The following is a 16,305-nucleotide window of genomic DNA, read 5'->3' on the forward strand; positions in this document are numbered from 1 at the left end:
AGAGGTCTTATAGTGCGATATTCGGATGGCAAGTGATTTGAAATAGTCGCGGATTGCCTATACGAAGTTAATCTAAACATTCGTACTTGTTCATGCAGATATTGGCAGATCTATGGTCATCCTTGCTCACATATATATGCAACGATAATTAGGAAGCATGAGTCAGCATATACATATGTATCTGAATTTTTCACAGTAGATACTTACCGGAGAATGTATGAGCATGCCATCTTTCCTCTCGTGGATATTTTTAAACCTACAGGGGTAAAGTGCGAGGATCTGATTATAAAACCACCTATAACCAAATCAAAGACAAGAAGACCTGAAAAGAAGTACATTGAATCCCAATCAAAAGAAGTCCGTCCGCTTAAATGTGGGAGATGTCATAATATTGGGTACAATCGAAAGACATGGAATGCCCCAATAGCTAAAGAATAAGTATATCTTTAAGCCTGTATGTATATGTTCTGTTGAGACTCATATATACAGAAAAAATAAAATTATAAAAATTAATTTTTAATGAAACTAATTGATTATTTTTTATTTGTTTCATATTTACTCTCTTTTGGATGCAGCTCAACAGTTGTGCAAATAAAGAAGGATTTCAATGTATCAAGAATCCATATTTTTGCTGTTTTTTTATTCTTAAAGCCTGTATGTATGTGTTCTGTTGAGACTCATATGTACGGAGAAGATGAAGTTATAAAAGTTAGTTTTTAATAAAGCTAATTAATTATTTTTTATTTATTTTAGATTTACTCTTTTTTGGATGCAGCTCAATAGTTGTCCAAACAAAGAAGGATTTCAATGTATCAAGAATCCATATTTTTGCTGTCTTTTTTATTCTTGAAGCATGTATGATTATGTTCTGTTGAGACTCATATGTACGAAAAAGATGAAGTTATAAAAGTTAATTTTTTATGAAGCTAATTGATTGTTTCTTAATTGTTTCAGATTTACTCTCTTTTGGATGCAGCTCAACAGTTATCCAAATAAAGAAAGGTTTCAATGCATCAAGAATCCATATTTTTGCTATTTTTTTTATTCTTGAATCCTGTATGTATATATTCTATTGAGACTCATATGTACGAAGAATATAAAGTTATAAAAGTTAGTTTTTTATAAAGCTAATTGATTATTTTTTATTTATTTTAGATTTACTCTCTTTTAGATGCAGCTCAATAATTATCCAAACAAAGAAGAATTTTAATGTATCAAGAATCCATATTTTTGCTATCTTTTTGATTTTTGAAGCCTAAGTACAAATATTCTATTAAGACTCACATATTTATGAAAAAAATACAGTGTATAAATAATTATTTTATTTTTCATCCAAATGTAATCAAATTGCATATGGTTTATTGATATTTTTGTACTTTATTCCCTTTTGTCGATGGATTGTAGTAGTTTATTGAACCTATAAGTAGATTATATATGTATAGCTTGAATAATAGTCAGCTACTATGCAACCAGAAATGAAAATAAAAAAACTGACCCTGCAGGTGAACTAGACTCATATAACCAAACCATGTATCCATATAATCGAAAATTATATTGTGCAATCAGAAATTAAAATTGGATAACCAGACCACCAACTCTAGCACGAAGAGTAACTGACACGTTGGTCTGGCACATAACCTGAGCATAAACCTGTGTAACATAAACAGGGATCTATGTAACCAATATAATCTGAATATAAATTTATGTAACTTTAATACAATCTGTGTAACCTGAACATGGATCTGTGTAATCAATTATCCAATTTACATAACCATAAAAATTATCTTAACATAAATCTGTATAATCAGAAATTAAAACTAGATAACCAGACAATCGAGTGGCACGAAGAGCGACTGGCATATTGGCTCGGTACATAACCTAAGCATAAACCTATCTAACCTAAACAGGAACCTGTGTAACCTATGTAATCCGAATATAAATTTATGTAATTTTAAAATACAAATCTGTGTAACCTAAACATTGATCTGCATAACCAATTGTCCAATTTACATAACCATAAAAATTGTATTAACATAAATCTATGTAAGCTGAATAGCTTTCAAATTTTTTTCAAAATAATCTATAATTAAAAATAAATATTAATTATATAATTGTATCTCAATTGTTCATCCACAAGTAAAAGTTATATTAAGTTTGTCCATCTATAGTTACACAATTGATCTCCTATTGTACTAGCCCCATCTCCATTAGTTGCAGTTTTCTCACCTTCTCCATGCTAATTAGCAGCTTCACTCTCTTTTTTCACTTCATCTGCAGCAGACTTTTCAAACTATTCTTCATCATTGACAGGCTTTTTCTCCACTGTAGTCAACTCAATCTTCCTTTTGCGCTACAATATATGCATAAACGCAATCATATAACTGAATAATGAAAATATGTAACCGGACCAAATATACGTTTAACTAAACACATGAATCAGATAAACATACTTACTGTCACTTAAAAATTATATTTCAGTATCATTTTTGACTACATGCCTTTCATCTATTGTTTTCTTACATACAATCCCTCTTTTTGAAGCTTCGCGAATAAGAAGTGAACTATATTCAACTCGTAGCCTTATAATATCACTCAATCCTACGTCCAATTATACCTAACATTGCAATAATTTCATATAGCATATCATAAAAATTTCATAATCAACGCTCATAAAATTAAAATAGTGACTGAACACAATTAAAATTTATGACAAGTACATATGAGCTTATTTAATATTAAACTGATACCTACGTAGGATCCTGCTGAGGACAATCATCAATTTGTCGGAGCGGTCAATCTGAAGCTTGGGGCATATTATGATGCTTAGCCAAATATTGACAAATCTAATTTTTCTATTATAATTAATCAGTAATTTATCAGTAATTTATATCATGATAATATGTATAAGATTAAAGAAGTATACCAAATTAAGTACATCAGGATAATAGGTGGATGGAAAGAGAGAGGAGTAATGCTTGAAGCATTTCTCCTCTATATCCATCACTAGTAGGTGCCAATAGCTGTTTGTACACGAGGGCATAAAGGTCAATTTTATCGTATTAATTTCGAATTAAAAACTTCTGAGAACATTATCCAAAAATTTTCAGAGTCTCTGTTGTGCATGTTGCTATAAGAAACATAAAAAATACAAGATCAATAATAACATACATGATGATTTCGAAGTAAAAAAACTTCAATCAAAAACTCACCAACAACCATGGCCTGATGAATACACAAGGAAGATGCTTATTTGGTTCAAATTTCTAGTGCTCCCGAAAGAGTGCCATGAATGCATCGATAACCCGTATAACAATTCAATAAATTTAAAAATATTAGTCCATTATTTTTATCTTAAATGATTTTTATATATCAACTTATATCATCTTCCAACATCTGGTTGAATAGTAGCTCATGAACTTGTGTTTCTAAAATAAGACTACTTCCATTAGACCAAACTACTATCCTGTAACCACATAGAAAACTCATGTAATCACAGATTAGTACTGTGTAATCAATATTGAAGAAGTGTAACCGAAGGCAAAAATATGTAACCGATGAAATTTTTAGTATAACTAAAAATATATTACTGATCCATTATCAGTGAGAGGAATCTCACTATTATCTCCCTCTCTTCTTCTGTAATATATTTTGACCCTGGATAATCCAATCATTTCTTATGGTACACTTGAATATCATCGAAAATAAAATTGAGTTTATAAGTACCATTGTATGCTTTAAAAAAATAAGAGTATAGTTACTTGCGTACCAGACAGAATTGAGTAGTCACGCTATCTGCATCAATAACAGATGTAACGGTGGGGGCCGGAGTGTCTAGCATGCGGGCTTCTTCAATTATTTTATTTTTGGTTGATTAGCAGGTAGGTAGGATTGCATAAGGACTTTTTATTTTTACAGATTTCTCTTTATGGCTTTTACTCTTCACCATCCTAACTATTGAACTTGATTTTTTTATTAACCTATCTGTGTCCCACCTCTTTCTAGCACCAACCTCCTCTTTCTGTTCATATTCCTCTTTCCCCACAAGTTCAGCACCTGCGGAAAAAAGATCAAAACAATAGCTAAAAAATTTGGATGCAGTTCCATCATCTCCAACCTCAGCTTTTTCCTTATCCTTTGGAGGCACAAGGCTTCCTTCAAGCTCAACAATTTTCTGTTTTAGAATTTTATTTTCCTTTCTTAGTCCATAAATTATCCATCTCAACTTTCGATGCTTTTTCTTATAGTATGAGATGATCTCTTTTATTTTCCTAAACCCTCTCCCCCTATCCACTCTCTTCTCTTTTAATTTCTCTTTCCTCATATTCATCTCAGATTTTATCTTCTTGGATAGCCCACTTCTCATCTTGGCAATAGCATCGATGTATGAGCGCTGTCCTTCACTTGGTTGGAAGAGCCACTTCTCTTCCTCTTCCTCTACAAGAGGTTGTATCTGCAAAATTAAATATTAGAGTAAATAATCTATTGCACATAAATTTCAAGATTAAAAATATATGGATTTCAGCAGTCCTGTGAAATGAAAGCACTTATCCTCTATTATAAAAAAAATATATTTTTAAACTTGAAAATACTTACATTCTTGGGTGGCACTTTAGCAATCCTAAATTGCAGCTTTCTCCGTATTAAAATTTTCTTTATACTATAGTTCAAAATACGAAGAAAAAATCCATAGCAGGTGTGATCAATCAAACCCATAACCTCATATAACCAAACCTGCATCATATGAAAAATAAAAACTACGTTGCAGCAAAATATATGCAAAATTATAAAAGGCATCATAGAAGTGATGGGCACTTACACTAAGAGTGGTTACACAACCCCTTAAGACCCAACATTCACCTTTTCACCTGTATTTCATTTTTATACTAATAAGGCCATCTCTTTGATAATGCTATGTATGAAACCATATACGACACGATCCATGCAAAGTTAGAAAGTGAAGAGGGATTCTCTATATATCTATACAATAAACAAGGCTGTAAGTATTTCTAGTATATAAGTTTACAAATAAATCAAAATTATAAAAATTAAAATATCTACCTAAAGATCTATCTAGCAACTTCCATATTATTTATCAAGATAAAAATATCCTAATGATGTATAAACACATGAGGCAGATAAAATCTTCAAAGTCCTCCATCTCTTCTCTTTCTACCAAAGATAGTATAAGGCCCTTCAATCTTTTTCGCTTAAATGACTTATTGCCATGTATCCTCTAATCAAAGTACTTCCTAATTCTATCAATCTTTTTTCAAACACCTATTTTAAAACTGACACGAGCGCCATATATCAACAGACCCAAAATCGAGCCAACATCCCTCGCACTCTATCTCAACAAGTGAGTATCTATTCTAAAACAACCATAATCTATATCATACGCTGCAAGTAGATCATCAATAACTGCTCTCTTTTATTTAATAGAGGATACATCAAGCAATGCATTATATGGAGTCATGCCCATGCGGCTCAAGTGGTGTTGGCTCTTTTTTTTTTAACTTTCAACATGAAGACGTGATATGACGTAATATAACAGCGACAATTAATTAGAGGGCCTTTATCACTTCTCTCCTCTCCCTTATCGCTGCCCTCACCTCTCTCGACTTTTTTCTCTTCCTCAGCCTCACTGATGTTATCCTTTAACTCTGATTTATTTATAACCTACATAAAATAAAAATCTTAAACATAAAACTCATCAAATCTGCAAAGAAACAATATTAATTATGTAACCAAAGTTAATTTAAAAGTAAATACTTAGAAAGCATATATAATCATGACTCTATGCAACCAAACTTCATTAGTGAATTCTTTAATCAAAGTATAAATACAGATGACTATAACCGATATATACATAATCAAGTAAATATTTACATAACTAAATCAGCAACCCATATAACTCTCCTATTAAATATATAAGTAATTCAATCTAATACGTTACCTTCCTGCTTTTTTCTTTTTTCTCCTTGGATCTCCTTCTTCTAGCAGTATTTCAAGTCGATACAACTATTTTCTGTCACAAAATAAATACATCAAATAAATAAATCGATACATAGTTTAAAATTTTGATTATATATTTTACCGTAATGATTACACATACTTTATTTTTATTTATAAATCGTACTTTCGGTTACATGCCTTCGTCTCTTTTTCTTCTAGCTTTATATAATTTCTTCACGGTTTAGAGATGAGTGATAGTGTTTTGGGATCACAAAATAGAGATAAACCAGGCAACGCAAAGCTTAGGATGGGAGAGAAAAAGGAGCAGTTATCACCGTCATCGGTCCGAACCTCCAGAGGGAGAGATCAGAAGAAAAAGAAGAAAAAGGGGAAGGAGAACAGGAAAAAAAGAGGGTGTACCGAGAAATTTTCGCCGTCCGCTACCGGTAGAGATGGAGGCAAAAAAGAGGGTAGCGGCTGTGTGCGCCTGGGTGGCCAGATGGCGGCACTGTCGAGGTCATGGTCGATAGCGTCGGAGCGTAAAAAGGGGAAGAGGATAGAGTTGGGGACGACAAATTGGAGATGAGGGTTAATCTTCTTTTCAAAACTGTCAAGATCATTTTTGTCATTTAAATGGGCTTAAACAACAGCAGATTAAATGGTAGAGATTCAAAAATAAGTTATTAGCAATTTAGAAATATTTTATTTTAATTAAAAATTTAAGAAATTTAAAAATAATTTAGAATCAAATTAGGAACTGATACATAATTTTTTCATTGGTCGAAAGGTGCTCCGTTATGATTTTGGTGAAAGAGCAGAAAAGGTCACATCCTAACAGATAAAAGCTTAAGATCAAGTGCAGAGTAACAACGTTCAATCCGCCAGGCATCTCCTCATCTGTTGTTGCTAGGCTTCCATGCATCAATCCCACTCTGAATAATGGTAGACTAATCCCGGTTAAAACAAAGCTAATTTCCTGAACGTCGCATACTACTGATCTACTGATGTGGAACTGAACAATATTTAGCTATTACCAAATCTTCATCTAGAATTTGCCAGCTACGTACGGGAAGATACTTTTTCCCTCTTGGAGCCAGCAAGCACTTGGAATATCCTTTGGGGAGGATGGATAGAATTAGGTAAAATCTTCTAGTGGGAAAGGCGCACTATGGATCCTCTGACGACTTCTGTTTGGGCCATTTGGTGAGGCAATGTTGTTCTCAGGGGTCACTGTGGAAGAGAATGACAAGCAGACGACAAAACGGCAAAGCATGCTTTGCCCTGTCTAACCTGATCGATACCTGCTTGCAAATGCTCGTGCCCGTGAGAATGACCACAAGTTTGTTCCTCTGAACCATGTCTTGGAATCTTAAAGATGTAAACCTTTGCATATTCTCGGTTTTGGCCCTGTGCTCTTGCATGCTGCTGCTTCAGTTATGTGAGCTAGTGGGTATTAAACTCCGACCCGGATATAGACTCGGGCTGGGCAAACTCTGATCCGGACCCGGCAAGCATGCCCAAACCCATCCTAAAGAATTAGACATGAGAAGGTTATTTACATAATGGATTGCTTTGAGTGATCTCTAGCTGAGTGGATCATAAATGAATCCATTCGGATCCACAACGCGGATACTGCGCATGCTGGGATTACTTTGGACAATTGGACCTGACAAGTTTCCTTTGCCACATTAATAATTCATAGGAATTGATGTGATACATATGCATGATTGAATGCTGAATTGAACTTTTCGAGTGCACTATGCACCAATAGAAGCCATGAGCACAGCCGAAATTAAAATTTCAAAGTAAAAGTAGTTTTAAAATAATTGACTAGGTTGGGGGTGCCAATAAGTTCAATTGATGAAACAACAAGGATCAGATAGTAGTATCTACCTAGCTCCTCAATCGAATCAATCATTGTTTTTAGATGGTTTCTTTGGATGGGATTCAAAATAGTCAAAAAAACAAATCATCAAATATGAGACATTCTAATCCATAGAGGAATAGGTCCACCACTTTGCGGTGGTGCATTCCTATCAGAGCTTTGAGGCATGCATTAACCAAACCCTATCTATCCCTAAATTGACTAGTTCCATATCAACAGTCCCAAGGGTCAAAAGGTACAGCCACCAAGGCCACCCTTTCTGACTCCCTCCCCATCACAAAGGCCACTTTGGTGCAGCAACTTGGCATCCCCTTGGGTCCCCAGAAGGAGGCTAAGCTAAGGACGTGCCATCCCCACCAAACCTCCCCCAGATCCAGATGGTATGATAACATATTCCACCGGGGGCAGCGAGAGGATCTCCCAGATCGGACGCAGTAAAAATGGCGGGATATCGTCTAATCTCGAAGCCAGATTCCTCGTGAGTCGTCATCCAGGATCTGAGATAGTGTTCGAGAGCCATGATATCGACTCCTTTGTGGGTGACACCTACGTTAAACTTTGGAACGTGTCGAGTCAAATTGGAATCCATGGACCAATCCCAAAAGTGCTGCGGGGAGCAAACTCTGGATATCCAGGATTAGAGAGAATATATCACGTAGGGTCACCACCCAGTTGGAATAGCACTGATGGGTGTCGGGCGTGGGGCGTGGACGACATACATGTACATGTGATGGAATTCGAGTCAGTTTGAGCTGTGCTGGTGTAGGACCCTGTCCTTGCCAGAGGGACACAAAGGTCTTGATAACTAGCACTAAGTCGCCGATATTCCCAAATGATGGAGCCGAGCTCAGCTTTCCATCTCTAATAAGCTTGACTTGATGATAGTCTGGAAGACTCGGCAAGCTCTCCCTGGGTCCATCTCCCTAACATTTTTAGTGCAACTCCGTGCTTGTGATCTATTGGGACCATGTGACCTATACCGTGACATTAATGGTTGTTTATTGGGTGGGATAACTATTTTACTATCCAGAAGATTATGAAACCGTTCGCTTTATTTGGTGTTTGAGAAAAGCTGATGACTCGGTTTATCCTAGTATCGATCGCCTGCTGAGATGGCTGCAATTATCCACACTTGAAGAGCATGATGATTGGTTGGGCAAAGGCACCGAGTTATGCTGAGTGATGATAAAATATTCTGGCCGTGTGTTGTAAGGAGATCGGTGCAATGAGTATTGGTGCAATACGTATAAGGTGGTTAAATATTAGATTGTCAAGCCAGTATTATTGAGCTTGAGAAATTTTCTTATTGATTTAATGGATGCCTCAGAGTATTTTCCACCACCCTACCATTGTCATTCTCACAAAATATTATGTCTGAGTTGGCATCTGCAAATTGTTGCCACCAATTATTCCATAGGCCTTGCCCGGGCGTTTGAGTTTTCTGAAGAACAAACTCCATTAGTTAAAAGAAAAAGGGGAAGGGTAAAATTGATGTACGATTTGAGATCTGCCATCAATCACCTAAAGCTTCTTGTTTGGTCATTTAAGTAGCATAATAAAATACGTGCCCAAAAAAAAATCACTTGAACGATTAATTCTGAAAAATAAACTCAAGTCCTATGATTTTCGTTAACATATGATTGCAATAAACTAAGTTGATAAGGTGTGAATAGGGTTGCAAATTGGTCGAAATGGACTGGAGCATGCTGGACACCAAGCCGACCCAGATGTACTATTCCTGATGAGTTGTGAATAGGACAAATGACCGAGTAAGTTGGGTCTATGAAAAGTATTTTAGACCCAATTGGCCGTTCAAATCGAGTGAGGATCATATATGATTTGGATCTAACTCAAAATATTTAGATGCGGACCTACATTTTTTTTGCTAGCAACATTTCATGGAGAAAATTTAGTTCTTACTCCCAAATAACACAAAATTTTGACCGTCGCAAAGTTGCTCGCTAACATGGTCAAAACTCTATTAATTAATATTTATCTAGAAATATAATATGCTTCAAGATTTTAATAACCTCAACAATTGGCCTTTTCTTAATGGAGTAGATTAGTTTGAGTGCTTTTCTTTTAGCATGGAAAAAAGGAAATGACTCAGAATACTTTCTTTGCATCAATTGGAGTTGGATCAGATTGGGCAGGTTGGGTATTTAATAGTAAACTCTAAAATTATAGGCCTATATAGGGTGCAAGTACAGGTCAATTGGGCTAGATCCAAATTTATGAAATCCAGACTCATCAAAAATGTGAAACAAGTCTAAATTTGAACCCAACATGATCCTATTGGTCTTCAAGAACAAGTTGGAACATATCTAAGTGGGTCGGGACGTTGGATTGGCTAGGGTCACAAGACAACCCATCTTATTCGCTGCTTTTATTGTGAAGCTGCCCTATGAGATTGTAGACATTAGATAAAAATTGCATATATGAGAATCCATATAGATGTGTGCTTGGTCCTACACTAATTATGCATGAAATAAATTTGCATACTCATGTAAAATCAAAAAATCTAAATAATATTTTTTAACTAATCTTTTTGGATGAAGACATGAGTTGCTACGAATGATTTCAAAGCAGAAGCTAACTGATGTAACCTAAGAAAACTGCACAAGCCCATTTATGCTAACCACAAATTAATGGTACTTATAATTCTATTTGAATAGATTTAGATAGTTAATTATTGAGAACATCAAGAATTAAACGAGAAGAGCATATAAGAATCATACATATGTTTATTCCTACAATGATTATGCATTGGATAGATCTTGGATGCTTATAAAGACAAAGAAACCTAAATAATATCTTCTAGCTGGTCTTCTTTAGTGAACTTCTGAGTGTTACAGTATGATCATAACTCTTTCCTTTTCAGTTTTTCTCCCTTCTTCTTTTTGGTTATTTTTTTTATTTTTATTTTTATTTTTATTTTATTTTTATACTCATTGTAGGCCTTCTTAAGTTGTCACAATAATAGCGTTTGCCTTTACTCAGAATAAAATTGAGTTCGCTACTTTGGGGCTTCATATGAAATTTGGAAGATACCAATATCCTCCAATCATTTAGTTGGTTAGAAGGTTGATTCCCAGGGACAAGGCAAACAACAGATCTTCTGATGACTTTTGTTTGGCCTCTTCGTGTGACAGAGGGATTCTCTGGCCACTTGGCAACTAAATGACAAGAAAATTGACCCATGAGACGTCCAGGCATGCATATTTTGCCCTTTCTTTACCTCCAGCGTCCGCCCCATGTTTATGGATGTCCCTCATTACCTTGTCATGAGTCATTATCTGAGCACTAATCATCATTAATATGTTTGGACATTTCTGAGGTGCAATTACATACATGTTTGGAATCTTACGTTGGATTTTTTAAGATTAATTTCAAGTAATATTGTGTCCCTAAACATGTGATGATTGAATCATAAATGGACTCAGTATGTCCACCACAACCGTGTTTGAGCCCAGGCCGTCCTTAAATCCTTGACTACAAAATGCCTTTTTTTGGGGCCACCTTTTACGAAGCGCGTAATATAGGCTGAAGCGAAATTTTTTGCATCACACACCATGATTCGCTCTGGTATGAAACTAAAAAAAAATAAAATAAAATTTTTATCGACATCTCTGGACCTGCGTCAAATCACCTCATGTGGTGCTCAATTTTCTGCATCACGTGCGATACATAAAGAATTGCTCATAGACTAAATTTAGCCCAAGCCAAACCCAAACAAACTCCTAGTCCTATTCTATATTCAAAAAAAAATTTTATACATCACTTGCGGTCTCTGGTAGATCATGTAGCTATTATTTTTCAATACATATTTAATATCTATTATTCTATTTTTTCGTTTAAAATTTTGAATAACGAAAATATCTCTTTTCGTTCGAAAAAATTATGACATTCTGTGCCGGTATTATGGCATCCTGCGTTGAAATTATGACTTTCTACACAGGATATCATAATTTTTTCACAGGATATCATAAAGAGGAAAGGGTATTTTCGTCATTGAAAAAATTATGAAGAAAAGAGATATTTTTGTCATTCAAAATTTCAAACAAAAAAATAAAACTACGGACATTAAATGGGTATTAAATGCATACTGAACAATGATAGCTATGTGGTTCAATCGGATGAGGTGTTGCACTCCACATCGGATTTTCTACACTGTAGGTGGTGTACAAAGAATTTCTCTCTAGGTAAATTCTTTGTGCACCACAAGTGGTGTAGAAAATCCGACTGAAGTGCACTGCTTTATCCGATTGGTCCACGTAGTCACTATTTTCCAACGTACATTTAATGCCTGCAAATCAGTTTTTTCGTTTAAAAATTTTGTATGATGAAAATATCCATATTCTTTGATAAAATTATGACATTCTGCGTCTAGAAAGTCATAATTTTTGTCCACAGGATGTCATTATATAATGCAGGATGTCATAATATGCACAGGATGTCATAATTTTTTAAATAGAAATATTTTTGTCATTCAAAATTTTCAAATGAAAAAGCTGATCTGCAGGCATTAAATACGCATTGAAAAGTAGTTGGATAAAAATGCCCCTTCCATATTATCATATCCTAAGCTATATTATTAAGGGTGACAAAATATGACCTAACCCGCCAACCCAATCCGCATTCGACTTGCCTTAAATAGATTTGGATTTGGCTTAAACAAGTTTGGATCGTAAACTAGTCAATCTGTTTAACCTATTTATTAAATAGGTCGGATTTGTGTTTCAATTTCTTAACCTGTCTAACTTGTTTAACCAGTTTAATATTTTAATGTATCAAATCAAATTAATGGGCCATTTAAATGGGCTAGAAGCGTTGACAATGAGAAGAATCCTAAATTTTTTATTTTAAAATGTACATCACGTCCCAATTTTCCATGGTGGTCTCAAATCGAGGTTAGGGCTTTTATTTTTTCCGCTTCCCTTCTTCCCCTGTGCTGCATTCAGCTCTCTCCAGCAAGCAATAAGGCCTCCAGTCCCAATCCTCCTCTTGCTCGGACATGATCCCAATCCTCCTCTTCCTTGACCTCCTTCCGACGGTAGTGGTAGCGACAGCGGCGGTGGCGGCCTTCGCCTCCCCCAACATCTCCAGCAGTGGGTTTCAAGCATCCACGAGTCAACAGGAAGGACAAGACCACGAGCTCCCCGACGTGGAGGAGCATGAGGTGAAGCGTGGCAGTTCCTCTATAAATCCCTCCCCTTTTCCCTTATATCTGAATCACTCGAATTGCCCTTAATCTCGATTGATCATCAGGAGAAATCTCTCAAATTTCCTTTAATCTTTCATTGATTGTGCTCATGATTTATCGATGATTCTTTGTTGGAGTGAAGATAAGAGGCGCGAGGCCCTCATCTATCTTTCATCTTCTTCGGATTTCTTTGCCTCTGTTATTGATCAGATTCCCATCAGGAGGCGAAGCGTGCCTATTCCCAGGTATCAGCGACGAGAGCAGTCGGATGGAGATGCAGCCGGAGCATGGCCAGGGCAGAGAGGAATGGAGATGCGGTCGGGTAGAGCCGTGAGAATTTTTTTTTTTTCTGTTGCTTTCTTTTTAGAAAAAATGGGTGGCAAACAGGTTGGACCTTTTTTTTTTTAAGTTGGTTCAAGTTACCTATTTAATAAATATGTTAAACGGATCAGATTGGATGACCTATTTATTAAATAGATCAGGTTCAGATTTGAAAATCTGACCTGTTTAATAAATAAGTCGAATTCAAATTTAATATTTTTTAATTTGATCCATATTTGACCCGATAGGTTTATGATCTAATCCGACTCGATTGTCACCCCTATAAAGTATGATATTCTGGGCTATAATACGTTACAGAATATCATAATTTTTTTTCAAAGAGTAAGAAAATTTTTATAGTAAACTAGACAAAAATCTCTATTTTATGTTTCAAATTAAAAGCAGCTCCCTACTTGAGTTTAAATTAAAAGTAGCTCTCCATTCCAAACATAAATTAAAAGCAACTCTCTATTTCTAACTAAAATGACTGTTATACCCTTACCCTTATACGGTTATACAATAAGACAGTATTATTTTGCAATAACGTAGTACTGATTTATAATAAGATAATACTATCTTCTAATATCGCAGTATTGTTTTATAATACGTAACACAGTACTGATTTACGATAAGACAGTACTATTTTCTAATATCGCAGTGTTATTTTATAATACAGAAATACTATTTTATAATAAAATAATACTATTTTATAACAGTGTTATATTACAATAAGACAGTACTGTTTTATAATAAAGCAGTACTGTATTATAATAAGGAAGTACTGTTTTGTAATACCCTTACATCATAATAAGACAGTATTGTTTTACACTAAGATAGTATTATTTTATAATAAGACAGTACTATTTTCTAATATCACAGTATTGATTTATAACTGCAAGAATAATTTGATCATTTATGCTAATTGGGAAGCTGCTTTTAAGTAAAACTCAACTGGAGAGCTACTTTTAAGTTTAAATTCAAATGGAGAATTTTCATTAGTTTATCCAAATTTTTAACATATAAAATTTTAAACGAAAAAAATGATCTCTTGATATTTAATATATATTAAAAATTAATAATTATATAAATTAATTGACTAAGATGATATACTTTACGTCGAATTTCTATACTATCTATGGTGCATAAAAAAAAATTTTAAAAAAAATTGATCTTTTGATATTAAATATATATTAAAAAATAATAATCATGTAGATTAATCAAATAAGATGACACGTTTTATGTCGGATTTCTGTGCCATCCGTGGTGCACAAAGAATTTCTTTTTCTCCCAATATCCGATGCCACGTAGGAGCCTTGCCACACGTTCTTTCTGCCCATCGCTCGAGAATGCCCACCTTAAAACGCGAAAATCATTGCATGGACCAGGTCCAAGTGGACCTGGACCAATCTCGGAGCATATGCACGGTAGATAGTACGTAATCGGAAAATGGTGACGTACAAAGGGTAACGTGGCGTGTTATCCACGGTGGGATTTGTCGCGGTCCACTTGGACCTGGTCCAAGTATTAATTAGACCTCAAAACGTGCATTTGAACGGCTGTGGTTTATCACCAAAAAAAACAGCCGTGGTTAATTTTTTTATTTTGTCTTATACAGATTTCACTTTTATCTTTTCTTTTTATTCCTCGTCCCGTGGAGATACTGCGGGAGTGTCGCAATCCACTGCCAACCAATGGATCAATAGCGTCTTGTGCCGGATAATTGCATGAAGCATACATTCTAAGATCTAGTATATCGTTACTAAGTATGTTTAACCTCGTTTCTGTGACAAAATCACACCGGACGTGACAGTGCATCAATTGTTGTTGTTGTTGTTGGTTTTTTTTTTTTTTTTTTGAAATGATTGGAAGCACAACCAAAAGCCATGCAGACCCAACAAGAGACCAACATCACTTTTAGACTACACAAGGGCTAAATGAGCTGAGTTTAAGCAAAGCAGAGTCAAATGTTTGATCACAACTTTTCATGACAGAGCAGATTAAGCTAATGAGTTCCACAAATCATCATGACATGATCAACTTAATATGCAAGGCCAGAGAGACTTCTTGATAGAAAAAAGAATGAGAAAACTCAAAAAGAAAGAGAAAAAGAAGGGAAAAAGAAAGGAAAAGGAATAAGAATGAGAACGAGTCTAGAAGACCTTGGCAACATCCTTCATGAGACCAGGATTGGCACGGCAGAACGCGGAGAATTCGTTGAAGTCGATGTAGCCATCGCCATCGGTATCGAGCTCGGCCATCATGCGCTGGATCTCATCAGTGGAGGTGGAGCCAAGGGTGCGGAGGGCCTCCCCGAGCTCGGCTGATGAGATCTTCCCGTCGCCATTGGTGTCGAAGCGCTTGAACATTCTCTCCATCTCTGGTGTCACTTCTCCCATCTTATCTTTGTTATCCATGGCAGTGGACTGGGAGTAACTTCTTCTTCTTTCTTCTTTTTATCTCTAGGTGCGTCTGGCGCCCTGGGAGTTGGGGTGGTGACAGACAGTAGGTGGTAAGCAGGGGCATGTAGTCGAAGGCAGGGAATGTAGGAGAAATAGTTGGATCTCCCTTTTGACGCGGGGTTTTCGTTTTGAAGCATAGAATTTTTCTTCTTCTTCTTCTTCCCTTTTTTTTTTTTTTTTTTTTTTTTTTTTTTTTTTGCCTTTTTTATAGTATATTTTTTTGTTGCCGATATGCAAATATGGCTGCCCAATGTGTTCCGACATGTGTTTTTGATATACTAGATTTATAAGAGGTAGGCTTGCAAACAGGTGGTCAACACGTCCTGCTTTTGTTTTCTGTCATAGGTTTAGATCTATTTGGTTGACCAGATTAATTTGGAATAGAAAATACTTTAGATCCATCAGATCATTCGAGCCGAGACAGGTCAAGCATGACCCAAATCTAAGCTAATAGATTTGGATTTGGCTCAGGTCAAATCTAAGTT

At 35.4% G+C, this 16,305-nt stretch overlaps 1 protein-coding gene across 1 annotated transcript; it reads right to left on the reverse strand.

The window, feature by feature from the left end:
- Positions 1-15,305: 15,305 nt before the first annotated feature.
- LOC105055629 (polcalcin Phl p 7) lies at positions 15,306-15,938 on the reverse strand. The gene has a single exon (XM_010937524.4). It carries the CDS (start codon positions 15,773-15,775, stop codon positions 15,512-15,514), a length of 264 nt encoding a protein of 87 aa, XP_010935826.1. The 5' UTR covers positions 15,776-15,938; the 3' UTR covers positions 15,306-15,511.
- Between the last annotated feature and the right edge of the window lie 367 nt (positions 15,939-16,305).

The sequence above is a fragment of the Elaeis guineensis genome, chromosome 12 (genome assembly GCF_000442705.2).
Source record: "Elaeis guineensis isolate ETL-2024a chromosome 12, EG11, whole genome shotgun sequence".
Taxonomy (NCBI): domain Eukaryota; kingdom Viridiplantae; phylum Streptophyta; class Magnoliopsida; order Arecales; family Arecaceae; genus Elaeis; species Elaeis guineensis.

Excerpts from the sequence above, each read along its gene's own strand:
- LOC105055629 (XM_010937524.4), bottom strand. The coding sequence starts at position 15,775 with ATGGATAACAAAGATAAGATGGGAGAAGTGACACCAGAGATGGAGAGA.